The 19,487-nt window shown below is 48.1% G+C and overlaps 1 protein-coding gene across 4 annotated transcripts in view; it reads left to right on the top strand.

Moving 5' to 3' along the window:
* Nucleotides 1-19,487, top strand: part of PPFIBP2 (PPFIA binding protein 2) — a 147,803-nt gene that overhangs the window by 18,597 nt on the left and 109,719 nt on the right. For 3 of the 4 annotated variants that reach the window (XM_039222436.1, XM_039222438.1, XM_039222439.1), the window contains exon 2: nt 13,436-13,535. In XM_039222436.1, the coding sequence (XP_039078367.1) occupies nt 13,472-13,535 (64 nt within the window). In that variant the 5' untranslated portion in view covers nt 13,436-13,471. Of the gene's footprint in view, nt 1-12,988; nt 13,044-13,435; nt 13,536-19,487 lie in introns of those variants that run through there. The other variant, XM_039222437.1, reaches the window with a different exon arrangement.

Here is a 19,487-nt window from a genome sequence, read left to right as displayed (position 1 = left end):
TGAGGGGTGTTGAAAGGGGACATAGAGTCAGAGGAGCATGTGGGAAAGTTCCTGAGGTAGGCAGTGGAGCGGACAGGCTGCCATGGCCTGGTCCTCAGGGAGGGGGAATTCTGAGTGAGCTTCCCTAAGAAGGTCCTAGCATCTTGCTGCATTATTGTTGGAAAAGGACAAGCGGATTCCGGGTAGCTTCCTTCAGTGACTCCCATTGCCTGATGGGTAAAAGCCAAGTTCTAGGGGTGAGGTGAGGTGAGAGACTGCTCATAAGCTGGCCCTGGCCTCATTTGCTGTCATTCTTTCACAGTACCAAGGTGTATGCATACACATACACACATCTGTCCCCCAACATACTTTAGGTATGTACACTCCTTACTCCTTTTGCAGTGCATCCACACTTCTGCGTGCTGCCCATTGGAGATATTACACTTGCTCCCTGAAGCTTTCTGGAATTCCCCGCACGTGTACTGGTCTCTCCTTCCTCCTGCTGCCTCGCCCTGAGCATGCTCATCTTCCCTCCCCCGGAGTACACCAGGCACTGCGTTGTTGCGTACGTGTCTTTCTTTCTGGAATCACCAGGCAATTTGTGGTGCCAGGCACTTACCAGCTTCCTCTCCACTGATCATCCACGTGTATTAGTGGGTGATAAACTGAGCCTGATTATCCATAAAGTGATTGGCAAATGGTCAATTTTTAAAACTCCGCCTCTCTTTGAAAGTAACTTTCATGTGATATTTTAGATGTTATGTGCCTATTGAGCTAGTGACATTGTAATATTACCATTAGCACTGAATTGCTATCTGAACTTAATTTTAAGGATGATGGGAATTTCAGGGAAACGATGCTTTTCTTCTCACAAAGGAATACCATGACGACTTTAAAATTAGACCATTAACTTAAGCATTTCTGAAGCCAAAGTTGGTACAGCCAAAGTTTGTTGGCTCTGCCTTACAAATCCCAGATAGAGGCCCAGTTCTGCATGGGCCCTTCACATTCTAATTGTCATGGATGAGTGATGAAAGAGTTTTGGCCCTTGGAAGATAAAGAAGTAACATTCATTCATTTCCTCTTAGCATCTAGTACAGAGTTTTACAGATGATGGGGAGCAACATCTGTAAAATTTGTTTAAATAGATTTGTTAAATAGATTTGTTAAATAGATAAATTTAGATCAATAGATAAAAAAATATATTGATTTTTATGTCATGCATTTTTTTATGACAGTTTTCTGTTCCATGTTTTCTTTTTTTAAGTGACATATGATTTTGTAATGGAGTCGAAGGGGGGGGCAAGGCAGGGCACAGAATCCCCATGAAGATACTATATGAAGGGGAGAAGTTAGCAGTGTCTCGGCCTCCAGTGTTTTGAGCCCTGTTTGATTGGATATAGATCCACTTCCTGTCTCCAAGCCTTCACTGCTCTGAGCATGTCTGCAGAATAAGGTAGTGTGGTGGGGACAGCAAGCAGGGACTTCAGTGACAGACACACTGGACTCCACAGAAGGACTTTCAGCAACCACGTGAGCTCAGGCAGTGTCTTAACATCTTTGTGTCTCAGTTGCTTCTTTTGTAAAATGGGGCTGATAATTATAATACATCCCGCACAGGATGGCCAGGAAGATTAAATGAGGAAATGAGGACGGAGTCTTTTCACGGGGGCTGCTGCTTCTGAAGCAGGCAACTTTTACATGCAGGTGGAAACCTCATGGGCAGGAGGTAGCATGCCATCCCCTGATGTCCAGTGGACGGCAGTGGCGCCAGGGGGAGGCAGCGAGATCTTCGAGTATGTAAGGTGTTGTGACTGAGGCGTGGTCCTCCACATCTCAGCCTGGAAGGGGACATGCATATGTGTCTTCTCAGATTTGCTGTTTCTGAGACTCTCAGAAGGAAGAGAAAGAACTTTCCATCCCGAGTTCTTTAAGTGGCTGCAGCAAGCCCCACCCCTCAGTGAAGACACAGACCTACTTGTAAGCACAGTGTTAAGAGGCACGTTGATGGGGGGGCTTTGTGCTGCTCTGTCCCCTGGATGCTGTCTGCTCCTCAACTCCTTCCCAAAGGCAGTTTCAGACCTGGCTGCCCGCCCCTCGATCCCTCTCCTTCTTGGAGTGCCTGCATTGCTTGTCTTCTGAGATCTACCCAAACCTTTCCTCCTCAGGCCAGAGTTGAGGCCCATGGCCCTGGTCACTGAGATTGCTTTGGGCTCTTCACCACAATAAGCCCTTGAACTGGGGAAAGGGACCAGCTTGGGGGCAGAATGTTAAGAGCAGAAAAGGGTGTTGAGAACAGTCAGAAGAAGGTGAAGCAAGTGTTTAAAACTATGAAGCAAAGACCTGTAAGGAAACCCAGCATCAGCTCTTCGGTGTTCCCGAAGCCCAGAAGGTCAGACGTGCTATTTGGGTGTGAGCCAGGACACCCTCACGCTCTCTCACACCCATTTCCTGGCCAGACCCCATGCTCCTCCTCTGGGCTGGGCTCCTGTGTCTCACGCTCATATCTTTGAGGGTGGTGTTTCTCTTAAGAAGCTTGCCATTCTGAGCAGCAGGGAGGATGTCAGCCCTGCTCCTGAGTCTGGGGGACACCTGAGCTGGGAGGAAGTCCCTGGAGGTGAGGTGTCTGTGCCTGATGCTATTCATTGCATTCTTCTGAGGAGGGTGTTGAGCCCTGTGACCTATTCCCCTGTTATGATTGCGTGTTGGTGGAAGAGTTTTTTGGGGTCACGGAGCCTTGCTTGATGGGCTGTGGTTTGATGAGAAAGGCTTTGGGTAAGAGCGTAAGTGGAAGCATCTGGGTTTGGATGTGCCAAAGGAGCCTGGTGGAGGAGCAGTGACATGTGACAGGAGTTGGGCTGGGTTTTCAATGGAAGGGCCAGGAAGAAAAAGGACTCCTTCCAGCGGGTTCGATGGAGCTGGGCTCCAGCATAAATGTTCTTAGGGACCTTTTGGAACTTGCCTAACAGGGAGTGGCTGGGAATGCCCAGCACACACAGCTCACTAACCTGGCACAGCGGGAAAGAGACGCTAAGCAAGAAATACTGCATTCGTCCCCTGCTGGCCCCAGCACCGCCGGCCTGCTCCTCAGCTTAGCGCCCTGTGAGCAGTTCTGGCAGACCTCAGCACCCCCACCCCCCGGCCCCAGCTTAACTGGCTGACTAAACACAGCAGCCTGATCTGGGATGTTTAGGTGGGAATGAGAAGCCTGTGTGTGAAAAATATTTTTGAAGCTGAAAGCATCAAACAAATGTTTGCTATCAGAAGTGACTGATACTGTGATTAGGTTGGTGCAAGTTAAGTGGCTTTTTCCACCTTCAGAGGCTTTCTTCTATTTCTCCTGTGCAGCTTTTCTTAGGCTACTTCAGCTTCTATTCATTGGCAAAAGAAATCAAGGCCCCACCTCTTCGCTTTATTAGACTCTGATATTCACTGAAGGCATTCAGCAATTCTGTTGGCAGCTTCCTCAGCATCCTGGCCCTGCTGTCCTGCTCAGATCCCTCTGTTGTGATAGGACGTCTCTCTATGTCCCCTGATCTCTCCTGACAGAAAGTCAGTGCCTGTGGCCTTGTCCTTCAGTCCTGATACAAAGCCGCTGTCAGTGGGGCCCTGCCGTTGCCCTGAGGCCATGTGTGCTGCTTTTCTGCACCATCAGGCCCTTCCCTCTGGGGACAAAGTCCTCCAGGCTGGACAGGACCTCAGGGCCTCCAGGGCCCCTGCCGCCATGGTAGCCTCTCAACTTCTAGTTTAGACCAGTGACCTCTTTATTTTTTCCAGTTTCCCCTTTTGTGAAATGGGCATGTCTGTCTTCCACCTGTCCCATTGTATTTTGGAGGCAGATAACTTGTTTAAAGGATCACAGCTGGGGAGGAATTTTGCCCCTGGTCAGCTCCCAGCTGCCTCTCTCAGCAGATGTGTGGTTCTGTCCAATGGTTCAACACACACTAGTTGGCCTGCTCTGAGCCAGGTCCAGGGCTGAGCTCTGGGCTTTGGAGACACAGCCCTGCCTGTGAAGAACTTAGCACTCAGACAAAGGAGTTGCGCATATGAGTAGCCAGTGCTCTAGAGAGTTCCGGGTGCTCTCTCGGAAGTCTGTCATGGGCATGGAGAGGGGGACTGAGTTGGAGTAGTCATTTCATGGGGGGGGATGGGAGGGAATCCCTAGAGTGATAATGTTGGAATTGGGCCTTGAATGAGGCATAGGAATTGAGCAGGTAGAATGGCGATGTTGGGCTGACGTTGCACGTTGGCAGGAGTTGGAGGAGCTCACAGTAAAAGCAGGTGGGGTGAAATGGTTAGTGCTCAGGGCCAGTAGGGCCAAGTGTGGCTGAGAGAATTATCATTGCTGTAGTTGTGAACTCCCACCCAGCTTTATGCAAAGGACTTCTACACACATTATCTCACTGAATCTCCATAACCCCACGATGTGTATATTTTCACCTGCCCTTTGTAATAGGGAAAATGAAGCTCAGTGATGTTGAGGAACTTGTCCAAGGACGTAGCCCATGACAGAAAGAATGTGGGCCCAAATGCAGCCTGACTAGAGAGTGAATGCTCTTGACTATCTCACGGGTCCTTCAGTTTGTCTCTGGGGTATGAGCTGGTGGACAGTTGTACAGGTGCTAGAGTGCCTTGGTTAGGTTTGTGAAACAGACCATGCTCTTGGCAGCAGGGTGGAGTGTGAGGGGGGTGTGAGGGTGAGAATGTAGGCAGGAAAGACAGTCAGAAAACCATTGTGGTCATTCAGATGGGAGATGATATGTGTCCTGAAGTAGGGTGGAAGATGAGGGGACAGAGGTGAGAGGGGATGACGAAGGAGACTTTGCTGGATGTGGGTGACAGTCTAGAAGGCCCCGGATGACTCCCAGGTTTCCAGTTTGGCAACTATGGTGGCATCACCAAGGTGGGTAGGGAGCATACTGGGGAAGACCATCTTTTGGGGCCCACCAAGTGTAAGGGCATGGAGAAGGAGGTGGGTATCAAGTATGTGGGGGGGGGGTGCAGCTGTTTCTCAGGCTTTAGTTTCCTGCTCACAATGAATAGTTGTGAATCTGTGGAAGTGTCCTCAGGATTTATAGAACAGGGGTGCTCACAGGGGCGGAGACACACAGAAGAGTTTCAGGACTGTGCACTGCTGTTTTCCTCCCTTTCCTGAAAAAAATAAAGAGATGAAGAGATCACTTTAGGTGGGCAGGATCAAGTTTGGTTTCCTGGAGGAATTATCTTGAAGAGAAGATGGGAATTTAGCAAAGAAAGCTTCTAGGTTAGGCATAAAGCAGGAAAGCAACTGGTGCAGTCAATTAACTAACAATTAGAATCCCTCCACTGATGATAAGACATTTGTTTGGGTTGGGTAGAGATTTGCCTGAGAGCTAGGATGGAAGTTAAAGTTGCAACCCAGTATGTTGAGTCCATGTGGCAAAGGACATGAAGTCTAGGGGCTGATGGTGACCCTCTGAGACTTTTCTAAGCAGAAAGTACCTGAGCTGTGTTTGCACTCTCTCTTTGGCTCTTAAGCTTTTTTCTTTTAAGTTTATTTATTTTTGAGAAAGACAGAGAGAACAGGCAGGGGTGGGGCAGAGAGAGAGGGAAAGAGAGAATCCCAAGCAGGCTCTGGTCAGCATGAAGCCTGATGCCACATGATTGCAAGATCATGATCTGAGCTGAAACCGAAAGTTGGACGCTCAACTGACTGAGCCACCCAGGTGCCCCTCAGCTTTTTTCAGTATCAGCATCACCAGAGAAGCTAGGTCAGGATACAAAGGTCAGGCCTCTGGGCTTGACTGGCTTTCCAGGCGACTCTGATGAACACCAGTGTTTGGGGACCACTGAGTTAGGAGAATCTTCAATGCAAGGTGGGTGGACAGCGGTGACTGGAGGCAGGCAGCCAGTTAGGAGGCTCTCGTAGGAGTCTAGGGTGAGGTAATGCGGGGACAGGTGAGGCTGTGGGAGCAGATGAGATCACCAGCAGCAAGCACTGGGCAAGAAGACCGTCTCTGGTCTGACTCAGCAGCACTTGGCTCTCCTGATTGCGTCCTTCTCTATCCTGAACCCTCTGTTTGGCTTCTAGGGTGGCACTTTCTCAATTCTCCTGGATGCTGCTCCTCAGTACCCTTTGTTGGTTCTTATCCCTAATGGCTGTTTTGAAGTGTTCCAGAGAGTTCTGGGGCCTCTAGCTTTTCTTTTCCCTTCCTTTTCTCCCTCCCTCCTCCCCACCACCCCACCTCCCCTCCTTCCTTCCCTCCCTCCCTCCTTCCTTCCTTCCTTCCTTCCTTCCTTCCTTTCTTTCTTTCTTTCTTTCTTTCTTTCTTTCTTTCTTTCTTTCTTTCTTTCTTTCTACCTTCCTTTCCTTCCTTTCTTCCTTCCTTCTTTCCTTCCTGCCTGCCTTTCTTTCTTTCTTTCTTTCTTTCTTTCTTTCTTTCTTTCTACCTTCCTTTCCTTCCTTTCTTCCTTCCTTCTTTCCTTCTTTCCTTCCTTCCTTCCTTCCTGCCTGCCTGCCTGCCTGCCTTCCTTCCTTCCTTCCTTCCTTCCTCTGTCTGTCTGTCTCTGTCTGTCTGTCTGTCTCTCTCTACACTACTTAGGTTACTTCATGCAGTTGTTTTAAATTCCATCTCTGTGTAGATGACTCCCAAATTCCAGCCAGACTTCCCTCCCAACATCAGACTCATATTTCCAAATGTATGATCAGCATATCTTCCTAGGTGTCCATAGGCATCTTAAACTGAACATTTCCAAAACCAATCTCCTGATATCCCCTTCCCACTCCCCCCCAATTGTTTCTCCTGCAGTCCCCCCAACTCTTCCAGAGACTCAGGGCAAAAACCTCGTAGTCATTCTGACTCCTCTCCCCTGTGTCCACTCCATCAGTATAGCCTACCAGCTTTGCCTTCAACATAGATCAAGAATGGGAACATTTACCACAGTTATTCTGGTCCAAGCTACCTTCATCTCATGCCTGGTTTTCCTGTGTTCACTGATCCACTGCACCCCTACTACCCCTGTTCATTTTCAGCCACAGTGTTGCTTTTTAACAACATGTGTTAGGTCCTCCTGTGCTCAAAACCCTCCAGGGGATTCCCGTCTCAGAGGCAGAGTGGAAGAATGGTGTGCATCCTCAGGCAAGGTGCCTAATTTTTTGCTCATCACCAAAGTGAGAGAATTCCTAAGTGGCATGTGGGGATGATGTGAGAGAGTGTTGGAGAAACTCCCAGCAAGTAGCTAACAGATACTTACCCGAGAGGAGGAAAGAGCACATACAGAGTCTCTACTCTGTGCCAGCCACACTGCACGTATTACTTTTTCATTGTTTTGATTTTGGTCACTTTCATACGTCTACACAATTTAAACAAATAATTGTATATGATTGTTAAAACAGCTGTTGTCCCTCTGCCTACCCACCCATTGCTCTTCCTCAGAGACAGCCACTTTACATTTTTTTAGGATTTTTATACATATTGCTGAAAAAATGCCTGTTCTGCTGCTTTATTAGTTTTTTTCAGTTGTCATTATCTAGTGACATCTGAGTGCCCACTCCAGGACGTGAGGAATCTGCTCCCTTTCCAGCCCCACCTCCACTGCCCACAACCACTCTCCATCTACCCCCTCCCCCATGCTGTCCCTGCAGTTCCGGTTAGATTGCTCAATGGCATTTTACTGTAAGGTCCATGGTTACTTTTACTTTTTGGTTTCCATGCAGTTCTTTTGTCACTAGCTTGAGTTTCAACTTTCTTATCATTGAATCAAACAAATTCCTCCCCAGTTATATAAATCTCTTTGGGTGTTCTGATGCCTGAGGTGTCCTGTTAATTTTGTGTTGCTGGAGAAATCTCTCCCAGAACTTTTGGAAGCTCTCCAACATGGACCAGATGCCCTTTTATGTTTGCTACAGAGCTGTTGTCCTGGCATCTCCCTTATGTCTTCTATCATATTCTCCGTGTCCTTATGGGTTTATGTCTTTCAGTATAAATTCCTCTACTGTTGTTTCATTGGGTAGCTAAATTAGATGTTTGGATTCAATCTGCTGTATTTACCTGAGGTCTATCTTGTTTACGCTCACTGGTACCAATGAGATTGGTTTTATACTGATATAGATGAGACAGTTGAGTCTGAGAGGGGTTAAATAACTTGTCTAAAGACCCACAGCCATTATGCAACAGAGTGCATGTTTTAACTCCAGACTGTCTGGCCGTAAAACCCATGTTCTTTTATTCTTGGTCCTTTGAAAAGAAAGGTGTTATTGATTGATATGAGATGTAATTGAAAATTTAGGCACTTCCATCAATTTCCCTTGTGTGTCTTCTTCCATCTTCGTTTTTCCTTAAGACTGAAAATGGCTTCTTGCTCTCTTATCTCAAAGAGATAAATTTCCTGTATCCTTCTAAGAAACTCTCTCCCAAGCAGAGGCATAGCAAGAGGGATTTCTTAAAATAACTGTTTAAGAGTGTTCTGGTTTATGGGTAATCTGTAAATTATGGGGAAAAGGCTTTGGTTGGTTGTGAAAACATGATACTTCTTTACCAGCTGATCACCATTTGTGGAAGGAGGAGGTGTGTGATGAGTCCAAAGTTTGGTGGTGGTGGTTCTTGGCTTAGGGTTCATTCCCCAGGCTTTGCCTTCTAGTTGGGGACACTGTTCCCCATCCCCCTGCCCCCCAGTCCCCATCCCTTCATCTGGATGCAGCTGCCAAGGAGTCAGATCCAGATCTGGCTCACCTGTGTCCATAGCACAGGAGACCATGGAGGAGCCGGGGTACCAGGGACCCTGGATCTGTTCCTGATTCTTTCTTTCGTCCTGGCCAGTGCCAGCCTGCCCAAAACACTTGCAGCTCTAACCACTTTTACTAAAGGAAAAGTACTTTATAAAATGGAATGAAAACTTACAATTCAGTATGGGTGGGATAAGTCAAGGTTGCTTGCCCAAGACTTAATGAATCAACAGTTCCTGTCTACTTCTGACTCTACTTTGCTAAACATGAAAGCAGTTAATGCACTATCTAAATCACCTAAAGCACGGCTTGCCTGAGAGTGCATCAGAGAACAGGTGGCTAATTGAGGCTCACTTTCTAAATTTCAGAACCCGTAATCCTATACCCTGATCAACTTCGAGGTGCCAAATTGGCCTTTGTGTAGTGCAGTTCATGTGGCTATGACATGTGTCACCAGATGCTGTCATTCTGAAACAAGACTGTTCCTCTTTATAGCTATGGGGGTCATTTTCTGTCTGGCTGATAGCAAAGAGGGTAAAGCCCTGTGTTGGTGAGACATCATCTCAGATAGAAGGATGACAGCATCTAGAGAGGCCTGCGGGTGAAGGGAAGGGTGAATGGTGAATGGGCTACACTTTATCTTAACATTTCCAGTCTCTTTTTGTAGCTAGGCATGAGCTAGTTGCTTGGTAAGAAGAGAAGCCTGCCTGTTCCTTCACCATCAAATGCAAGGCTCTTTTGATTGTCCAGGTGTCCAGAGAGAAGGAAAACTTGTTGGGGCCACAACACCTGTCACTGTGCTAAGCTCCTAAACAGCCATGTCATCCTCTGCCTGCTCCTCTCCTTCCTGGGCTGGGGGCGCACCCCATCAGGGAGTCCCCTGGGCACACTGTCTCTTGCTTCAGTACCCACCGACGCTGTGTCAGGCCCCTGGCTGGCTGCTATAGCTCCCCTCTCACTGGTAGAGAACATGATTCACTTCCACTCCCCACCACCCACTTAGAAGTTGCTTTGTTTTTTGCTTGTGTTGTTGGAGTTTTCTAGAATCCAGCTCTTTCCCTTTGGGTCAATGCCTCTTCCCCTAGCTTCCTTCCAGCAGGCCTCTGGGCATTGAACTTCTGGAGCTTCATGCACGTAAGCTCCACATCCCTGATGAACCCAGGCTCCCGGTGGAGGTGCTGCGTCCCTGCAGGGATGAACAGACACTGAACGCAGCTATGTGACATGTTTGCCTCTGAGGCTCCAGCCTCCCTGAGGGCAGTGATTGTCCCATCGTGCAGTAATGATAGGAGCTCTAACCTCAACAGTGGTTAGAGGAGAAATGCCTACTAGCTGCTAAAATAGGAACGGTTGGCGACCTTGTGGCTTCCCTGTTCTAAGCATGTCTGTGCTCACAGATGGGGGCTGGAGGCCTCACACTGATGGCATGTTTGACCCTTCAAAGGTCTATCTGTACCCCATACCACTGACAGCTCACAACTGCCCTGTGACCGAGGCTGGCAGGGCCCCTTCTTACCCAGGTGTCCTGCCATCACCTCAGACCCAGCAGGTCTGGAACTGAGGTTGTCGGCTGCCCTAAGCAGGTTCAGGCTCCTGAGCACTCCCAACCTTACCAGCCCGGGCTCCTGGGTTTTAAATATGATACACCTTTGACTCATGTTTCACTTCACACCACCTCCCACGGGTCCACCCAACCTTCTATTTGCCAAGTACAAACTCATCCCTGGGCAGAAGGCCTGTGGACCTCCTTTTATGGCCCTTCTGTTGTAGGGGGTTGTGGCCTGGGCCCTCTGGGCTTGGCACCTACTCACTATCCTCTCCCTTCTACCCTGTTAGTAAGGCCCCAAATGGGGCCTGACTGTGAAATGTGAGATCTTCTTAAAGATCTGTCATGTTTACATCTGAGGCCGCTTGGTTTGTTGTGCACTGGCACCCGGACCGTGGAGTAGTGGGTGTGATTCCCAAGCTCCTCTCATTAACTACCCTTGTTACACTTATGTGAATTCTGTGAAAGGTTTTGACTCATCATGAGCAGCTGGATGCTCCGGTGTAATCTCATCAACCACTTTGATATTTGCCAACTACATCCTGCCCTTACATGCAACTCCACCCTTCCATCCCCTCTGCCTGGAATAGCATTCTCCCCCTTATCTTCTGGGAAAACTTCTACTCATCCTTCAAGACCCTGAGAAGCCACATACCTGCCTCTATCAGCTTACCCCATACTGTGCCATCGTTAATTTGTTTATACTTTTGTCTTCATGAGACTGCATGGTCCATGGGTGCAGGGTCCAGGTCTGATTTGTGAATATCTCCCCAGTACCCAGCACAGCATGGTTCAGAAATGTGGGTAGAATAGATCTCTCCATTTATTCTCAATTATTCACTCACAAGCTTCCTCGTGCCAGGCACTGTGCTAGGCACTGGGCACATAGGGGTGAACAAGATAGACAGGGACACCTGCCTCCATGGAGAGGGTGAGCAAGGCCACTTAGCAGGCACACAAGTATATGGACGAGATCCTTTGAAACTGCCACGCTTGGAAGGGGCTGCTGTAGATGGAGGTGTGCAGGGAAGGCCTGTCTCAGAAGTCACGTGGCGCTGACTCCCGGAAGATGAGAATAAATGAACAAAGCAGAGAGCTGGGAGAGCAATCTCAGGGCTGAGCGGATGGCAGGTGTGAAGTTACAGAGGAAGACAAGGTCTTGGAGCACTGGGGGTGGGGTGCAGGGCACAGACAGGAGACCAATGCTACTGGTACATGAGCAATGGGGAAGGCAATATGGGGTTGGCCTGGCCGGATCCTCTTTAATAGGTTGCAGTGAAGCAAGCAATTTGGACTTTTCTTCAAGAATAGTGGGAAGTCCTCAGGGGAAAGTATTTCAGCCCTTTAATGTCTCTGAACAGGTGGGAATGTGGATTATTGCCCTGGAATAATCATGTGTGATCGTGTGCCCTTTTCCTGCTACCTCTACTTTCATCCCCCAAGCCCCCAAGCTTGCTTTCATTCAGCCCATGAGATCTGCACATCTTTGGGGACTCTAGTGGCCTGGGCTGCTCTTCTCAGCAGGGGCAGCTCTGTCCCTTGCTGCAGCCTTGTGTATAGTGGCTCCTGCCACAGCCTTGAGGGGCCGATGAGGCTCCCACCTCCTCTGCAGGCTCCCGTTCTCATGCCCGAGTTGATTGTGCAATGGTCCTTGGACTGCTGAGGCTCAGTGCTCGTTCCCAAACCTTCCTTGGCCTTTACTCCTATGAATCACTGCCCTCCCTCTCACACAAGTAGTTGCTTATCTCTGCCATGCCTACCTCCTCCAGGGGAACCAGCCTTTTGGACTTACCTGGGTTCTCCCTTCCTAGGCCTAGCCCATGTGGTATAAAGTCTCTCATCCTGGCACAAATACATCCTGAGATCATCGCCTCACTTTGAAAACAGAAACAAAAACAGGGAACATATATTGAGCACTTGCTATCTATAAGGAAATGTGCTATTTTCTATGAAGTGTTAATTCCTCATTTAATCATGACATCAACCTGGTGAATCAAGTGCTGGTATTCTCTGCATTTTACAGATGAGGATACTGAGGCTCAGAGATCATATTGTAAATGGCAGAGCAGGGTTTGAACCCAGGCTATTTTTAACAACTATTGCCTGGCACAGTCCTGTGTGGTTCTTTGTGGTCCTAAAATCTTTATCCACACCATCTCCAAAGCCACTTCTCTGTGGCTGCTCACTTTCCTTTCTTCCCTTTGAAAGTCCAGCTTCGCAGCAAACAGGAGCCGAGACCCCCAAGGACCCTCTGTTTCCTGACCCGGGTCATCCTTGGGTAGAGGAGCCAGGCCCATTCTCCACAGCACTTATGCCCATTGGACACGTTCATAGGCCTTGCTGAAGGGGCAGATAAGAGCTCCTGCCTGGTCTGCCGTTTATGGCATGTGAACTAGGGATTACAAATGCAGTTGTCGCTCCCTACCACCAGGGAGTGGGTGGGAAGCCATAAAATGAGAAGAGGCTGCAGAAGACAGTTTAGCTGAAAGATCTTCCGTAGAGGCAGCGTTGTCCAGCGATGGGACTAACTGCCATCTGCTCCGTTAGGCAGGAGACTTGGCTTGGTGGGGGTGGGGTGGCCTCTGTGTCCCTGGAGAAGCTCTTCAGTCCTGAGGAGATGGCAAGCTGCACCTTGCTGGTGTCAGGTAGCCTAGCACTAAGATGGTGAGAGGAAGTGCTCCAGGTGCCTGGGACAGAGCTCTCCCCATGGAATGGGCCCGCGGCCTCCCTCGGCCAGGCACTTTTGACCACCGGGGAAGGTGGCAGCTGAGACCTCTCAGCCTGGATCACAGCCACCGGACGAAGGCACTGCAGGTGCATGACGCATGTGGCTCTAAGACAGACGTGCCTGCTGAGAGTCCTGACCCCAGCTGCGGCAGGGCACGTCCTCACAGAGTCCTTTTCTCCAGACTGGCCTGGCAGAGGAGCTTCCCCAGTGTCAGCTGCAGCTTCTGGAACCTGGGACCATAATGGCGGCTCTTAATCTCAGAAGTGAATGGGCTCGTGTGCTAACGCTGCAGGAAGCAGCGCCAAGAGGGAGAGGATCTGGAGACGGCAGAATCGGGGTGGGTGTGGGGTGGGGGGTGGCCGGCTCCGCTTCTTGTGAGAGTGGCCCGCTTGACGTTCTAAGTGGAGGGTTTGCGGTCTTGCGTGCGTAACGTGGGCCTCTCTGCAACTTTTCCTTTGTCCTGTGCTTGAACTTTCAGTAAGAGACGAAGAAGAAGACTGAGGGGAGAGGAGCCATGGCTTCGGATGCCAGTCACGTGCTGGAAGCTGCCCTGGAGCAAATGGACGGGATCATCGCAGGTATCCTCAGAGGGGTCCAGGGGTCCCAACACCTGACGGCTCGTCTTCCACACCTCAGAGGCTGTTTTGTCCCATTCCACTTTTCTTTCTGGCACAGCGAGAAGCCCCTCGGTCGGTTTATTTGATTTTATTTGCATGCTGTCTCTTTTTTTTAAGAGTTCAGACTTGCAGAACGCCTTGATCTCTGGTGCAAGTTTAGGTCTCCGCCGAGGCAATGTGGGTGTGCCATAGATAAGCATGACTTGAACGGACGCGCTTCGGCTCCTGGCGGTGAGGCAGTGTGGGTGCATTAAGGTTGTTTTTACTGTAAATTTGTCAGAGCACATCATGGGTTATCATAGGTGAGCTGAAACGAAACTCAGAGTCTAGAGACCTTGGTGCCTATTCCAGCGTCTGCTCGCTTCCCCAGCTGGTCTCCAGTGTGTTTGGGAATCAGGAGGCAGTTTGGTATGGATTCACCTCCTCCCTGTAGGCCATATTGTTTCTTACCTATCTGCTTGGACACTGTTTGACTTAAGGTCCACATTAGCCAGTTAAGAATATTCCCTAGATGGGGCGCCTGGGTGGCTTAGTCGGTTAAGCGGCTGACTTTCGCTTAGGTCATGATCTTGCGGTTCGTGGTTCGAGCCCCGCGTCGGGCTCTGTGCTGACTGCCAGCTCAGAGCCTGGAGCCTGTTTCAATCTGTGACTCCCTCTCTCTCTGACCCTCCCTTGCTCACGCTGTCTCTCTCTCTCTGTCCTAGAAATAAATAAAAAACATTAAAAAAATTAAAAAATAAAATAAGATGGGCATGGGGCGCCTGGGTGGCTTAGTCGGTTAAGCGTCCGACTTTCGCTTAGGTCATGATCTCGCGGTTCATGGGTTCGAGCCCCGCGTCGGGCTCTGTGCTGACTGCCAGCTCAGAGCCTGGAGCCTGTTTCAATCTGTGACTCCCTCTCTCTCTGACCCTCCCTTGCTCACGCTGTCTCTCTCTCTCTGTCCTAGAAATAAATAAAAAACATTAAAAAAAATTTTATAAAAAAGAAAAAAAAAAGAATATTCCCTAGAAAAAATTCAGCGAAACTGGTTAATTGGAAAGGAGTGTCAGTGGGATGTTTGGGCTGATTAACTCCTTGATAGGGGTGACCCGAAGTCCTACTGATTAGAATAAACCTGTCATTGAAAATCCTTCTGGAAGGCCCCACATCCTCTTTCTGTCCTGACCTGATGACAAGTCAGTGGTTCTATTTGCTGACTGGCCAGGCTTCTTTGGGACTTGGCTCCTATCTGTGAGGAGCTGTGGTTGGAGGAGGCGGGGGACGAGCGCTTGGGCTGAGCGTGGCTAAAGCCCAGGATATGGACACCAGACACCGCCCCTTGCCAGGCATTTGCTTCCCCTTCCACCCTGCGGGGACAGTCTGGCTCACTGAGGATTGTGGGTGCTGGCACCTGGGGTAGGGGAGGTTGTGTGTTAAAGCTTCTTCATGTTCTTGGTGGCACTGTAACATGTCCTAGCTGTCATCTGTCAGGCTCCCCATTTCTCACTGAACATAAGAGCTCTTGAGAGGCCCTACAAATGTCCTGCTTCTCTAAGGCTGTACAGACTGGGATGTCCTGTTCTGCATTAGGGCCTCCAAAAGCCCCTTGAGAGGAAACAGTCGAGAGTGCGGATTTCCTAGCAGTCGTTGTAGTCCCATCTGGAAGCTGTCTGGGGCTCATGTGCAGTGGGATCTGAGCCACAGGGTCCGACCCTCAGACCTCAAAGCTCTTGGGTGGGTGTGAGGGCTGAATGGACACCTCCTAAAGAAGGCAGCTGGTGTGGGGCCAGTCCCTCTTCCTGCCTCCTAATTTCTCCACATTGGCATTCCTAAAATGATGACGCCTCTGGCAAAATACCCCATCTCTGACAGAGCTGTGTGTGACCCCCCCAGGGCTTTGCCTTAACCCAGGATGTGCAGGTGAAGATCTAGGATGGATAAAGAGGAAGGGCCCTGGGGCTGGGTGGTTCAGAACCCAGGAGCCCCATACTCCTGCCTGTCCAGCACAAACTGCTCCCTCCTTCTTCCCTTTCCTTCATCATCCACCCTGGCTGGTTCCTTCTAGAAGGGCTCCTTGGGCAGCTTTGCCTGGAACAGCCTACATTCCAAGGCATTCTTTGCAGATTGGTCAGGACAAGCACCTTCAGACAGGCTGCTTGGATCAAATCCTGCCTCTACAACAACCTATTTACCTGACTGTGCCTCAGTTTCCTCACATTTAAAATGGGAATAATCATAGTACCCACCTTAGAAGGTTGCTATACTTATACACATGAGGTGCTGAGGATAGCGCCTGGCATGTAGTAAGCCTTACAAAATGTTAGCTTTTGAGAAATTAATAAGGAATAAAAAAAAGAATCTTTATTATGTTATATCTTCTTTAGGGGCATGATAGAGTTCTTTTATATTCAGGACCTTGTTTCACCCATTTGTGTCTTGTGCTTTTCATTGCATAAGACTTGTGCAGGCCTTGCCAGACTCTCCTGGGATTTGCAAGATTAATGAATGCATAGTCTTCTGAGCGGTCTCTGCCCTGTTCCTGGCCCTCTTTACCTGTGTCTTCCACAGAGAAGTAGAGCAATCTTTGAAACACACTTCAAACCATAGCATTCCTCTCTCCAAAGCTCATCAATGGCTTCCCATCTCAGGATAAAATCTGATGTCCTCGGGGCACCTGAGTGGCTCAGTCGGTTAAGCATCCAACTTCGGCTCAGGTCATCATCTCATGGTTCGTGGGTTCGAGCCCCACATCGGGCTCTGTGCTGACAGCTCAGAGCCTGGAGCCTGTTTCAGATTCTGTGTCTTCCTCTCCCTCTGTCCCTCCTCTGCTCGTACTCTATGTCTCTCTCTCTTTCTCAAAAAATAAACATTAAGCAAATTTAAAAAAAAAATCTGATGTCCTCAACAGACCCAGCACTTCTGTACATGATCTGGCCTTTGATTGCATGCGTGGCCACACCTCCTACCACTTTCTTCCTGGCTTATCTCCCTTTAGCCCACACACTGGCTCTCTCCGGGCCTTGGTGAGTGCTGACCCCTTAGCTGGAATGCCACCCTCCAGATACCCTCAGATCTGATCGCTGCTAAGATGTTGCCACATCACAGAGGTTTTTCCCGACCCTCTCTAATTAGCATCCACTCCTCCTATCACTCTGTCTTTGTATCTTGTTTATATTTCTTTACAGCACTTTCCATCACCTGACCTATTACATCCACATTTGTCTCCCTGTGTATCCTCAGCCTTCTGCACCAGGTTGTAAGTTTCATGAGGCCAGAGGCTTCGCTGTTCCATCTCTAGTGCCTCCATTGGTCCGCAGCACATCTTGGGTGTTTAATAAGTATTTGTCACATACACGTTTTATTTACTTTTGTGAATGGGCTCTCCTTTTCATTGGTTAGGAGGCAGTTACGAGTTTCTATATATATATCCTCTTATCTGGCTGTGTACTGAACTTCATTTACTCTTTTCTTAGTACCTTTCACTGATTATTCTGGAATAACAAATCACCAATATTGTTTTTGAGGATTTGGTGATTGGCATGTTCTGTGAACCATCTCTTAAGTAATAATTGGCTCACCCAGACATTTGACAGGAGCTATTTGGCAGATAATTGAACATTGAAGTAATTAGTGCATGTCTAGAGGGTATACATTCTACACTATTTGTGATGAAAAGAATGATAATTATTAAATGCCTTTGTGCAGGATACTCTTCCACAAGATTATTAATACCCTCCTCATATTCAAGGTGGTGGGCCCAAACTGGACGTAAGAGCTTAAGAGTGAGTTTTTATGGTTGTGGGGTACCTGGGTGACTCAGTCAGTTAAGCATCGGACTTCAGCTTAGGTCATGATCTTGCGGCTTGTGATTTCGAGCCCTTCATAAGGCTCTGTGCTGACAGTTCAGAGCCTGAAGCCTTCTGATTCCATGTCTCCCTCTCTCTCTGCTCCTCCCCTGCTTGCACTCTGTCTCTCTCTCTCTCAAACAAACACTTAAAAAAATTTTTTTTAAATAAGTTTTTATGGTTGTTAATGTGGAGTAAGGAGTTAGACCATTGAGGTTTGAATCCCAGCTCAGTCACTTAGGACTGGCTATGGGATCTTTAGGCAAATTGTTTAATCCCTCTGAGCTCAGTTCCCACATATATAAAATAGTGATAATTGTACCTGTCTCATACTATTAGGAGGATTAAATTAATGGAGATAAGGGGGCCCAGTTCAGTTCTTGTTCCTAGTCCCCTAGCCAGAGTAACTTTGCTTTCATCTCTCTCACACACCAGACTTCCAAGTGAGGGTTCCTTTGCTGTAAGGGTGGCAGCTAAAAGAAAGTTTGAAAACTGTGGTACCACATCCTGATGCCTCAAATCCTGCAAAACAATATTTTTATGTGAACATTTAAATCGTCCTTTCCGTATTGCTGTTCTCCTATTAATTTGAAGTCGAATGATGTCGAGTGAGGCCAACACTACCAAAACACAATTGCTTTTACATCCATTAAGGTGTTCAAATGAGTGCCCAAGGACTGTGTTCTCTCACTTTCTGAAAACACAACTACTACTTTATTTCAATGGAAGAAATTTTTATAGGCTTCCTGTACATTTCACATTGTAGTCATTGATGCAGAAACAACATAGTTTCCTCTTAAAAGGACAGCTCCTTCAATAATGATGCTTCTTAGTTACAACTCTATAGAACAAGATTTCCCTTATTAATTACCCTGTAGTATGATAGGCTCTGGTTCACTTTCCAAAACTCCTTCCAAAAAGAGTACACTTAGGGCATGTGATCTCAGTATTTATGTAAGTAAGTCTTTAATAGAAAAAAAAAAGTTTCTCTTTCCTCCAGACTGATGTAAACAATGCAGACACTATAGGCGATCATCACTCCGATAAACAGCCAGGCCAGGAATACTCTGAGAGGACATCCTGACGCACAGGTGTCAAATTTACTTCTGTCAGACCCACGGTGTGGTGACCCTTGTCTCAGGGCACTTGGTGGCTCTGCAGGTATGAGAAATCCTTACAAGCAGAAACAGGACCATTAAATGAAACTCCTTTTATGGTTGAACTCTTGAAACCTGAATGGGTGTCTCCTGGGTGTGACTGTCCTTGATTGGAACCCTAAAATTCTGTGCCAGAAAGTTGGAATGAGGTGACTTAAAGACCTCAGAGCCCTTATCAAAAATGATGTGTTTCTAGCACAAAAGACCACTGTTATAGCTTCTGGTACAGTGTTAACTTTGCTCTTGCTCCTGATTAATCCTTGTGATTTGGCCCTCAAATATTACCATAATTGAATTACGCTGTTGACAATTGAAACTGAACCATAGATTGCTTAACTACCTCACTCTGGATGGCCCAGGGCAACTGCCACATTTGCTCATTTTGCATCAGGCTTAATTTGTGGGCTGACAGGTTCAGTGGCTGCTCCAGGAGGCCATTTCTGCAATAGTACAGAGAACCCCGTGGTCAGAACACAGAGGGCCACTTATTATTCCTCTTCACTGTAGCAGGGGGTCCCTCATGCAGTCATCTGCAAGTTGTACCCATCGGTGAGGAATAGTTAAAAGGGACCTATTTATGACACTTTTTTTTTTTTACAAATAGTTTATTGTCAAATTAGTTTCCACATAACACTCAGTGCTCATCCCCACAAGTGCCCTCCTCCATGCCCATCCCTCCTCCCCCCCACATCCATGAGTCCTCAGTTTTTGTCAGGATTCAAGAGTCTCTCATGGTTTGCCTTTCTCCCTTTCCCCCACCATTTCCCCCCTTCTTCTCCCCCTTGTTCCTCCGTCAAGTTCCTTCTAATCCTTCTATACGTGCAAACATATGATATTTGTCCTTCTCTGCCTGACTGATTTCGCTCAGCATAACACCCTCAAGGTCCATCCATGTTGCTACACATGGCCAGATTTCATTCTTTCTCATTGCC

The sequence above is a fragment of the Hyaena hyaena genome, unplaced genomic scaffold, assembly GCF_003009895.1.
Source record: "Hyaena hyaena isolate Hyena2069 unplaced genomic scaffold, ASM300989v1 scaffold_1129, whole genome shotgun sequence".
Lineage (NCBI taxonomy): Eukaryota > Metazoa > Chordata > Mammalia > Carnivora > Hyaenidae > Hyaena > Hyaena hyaena.
The sequence above is the reverse complement of the archived record's forward strand: the minus strand, read 5'-3'. Positions and strand labels throughout refer to the sequence as shown.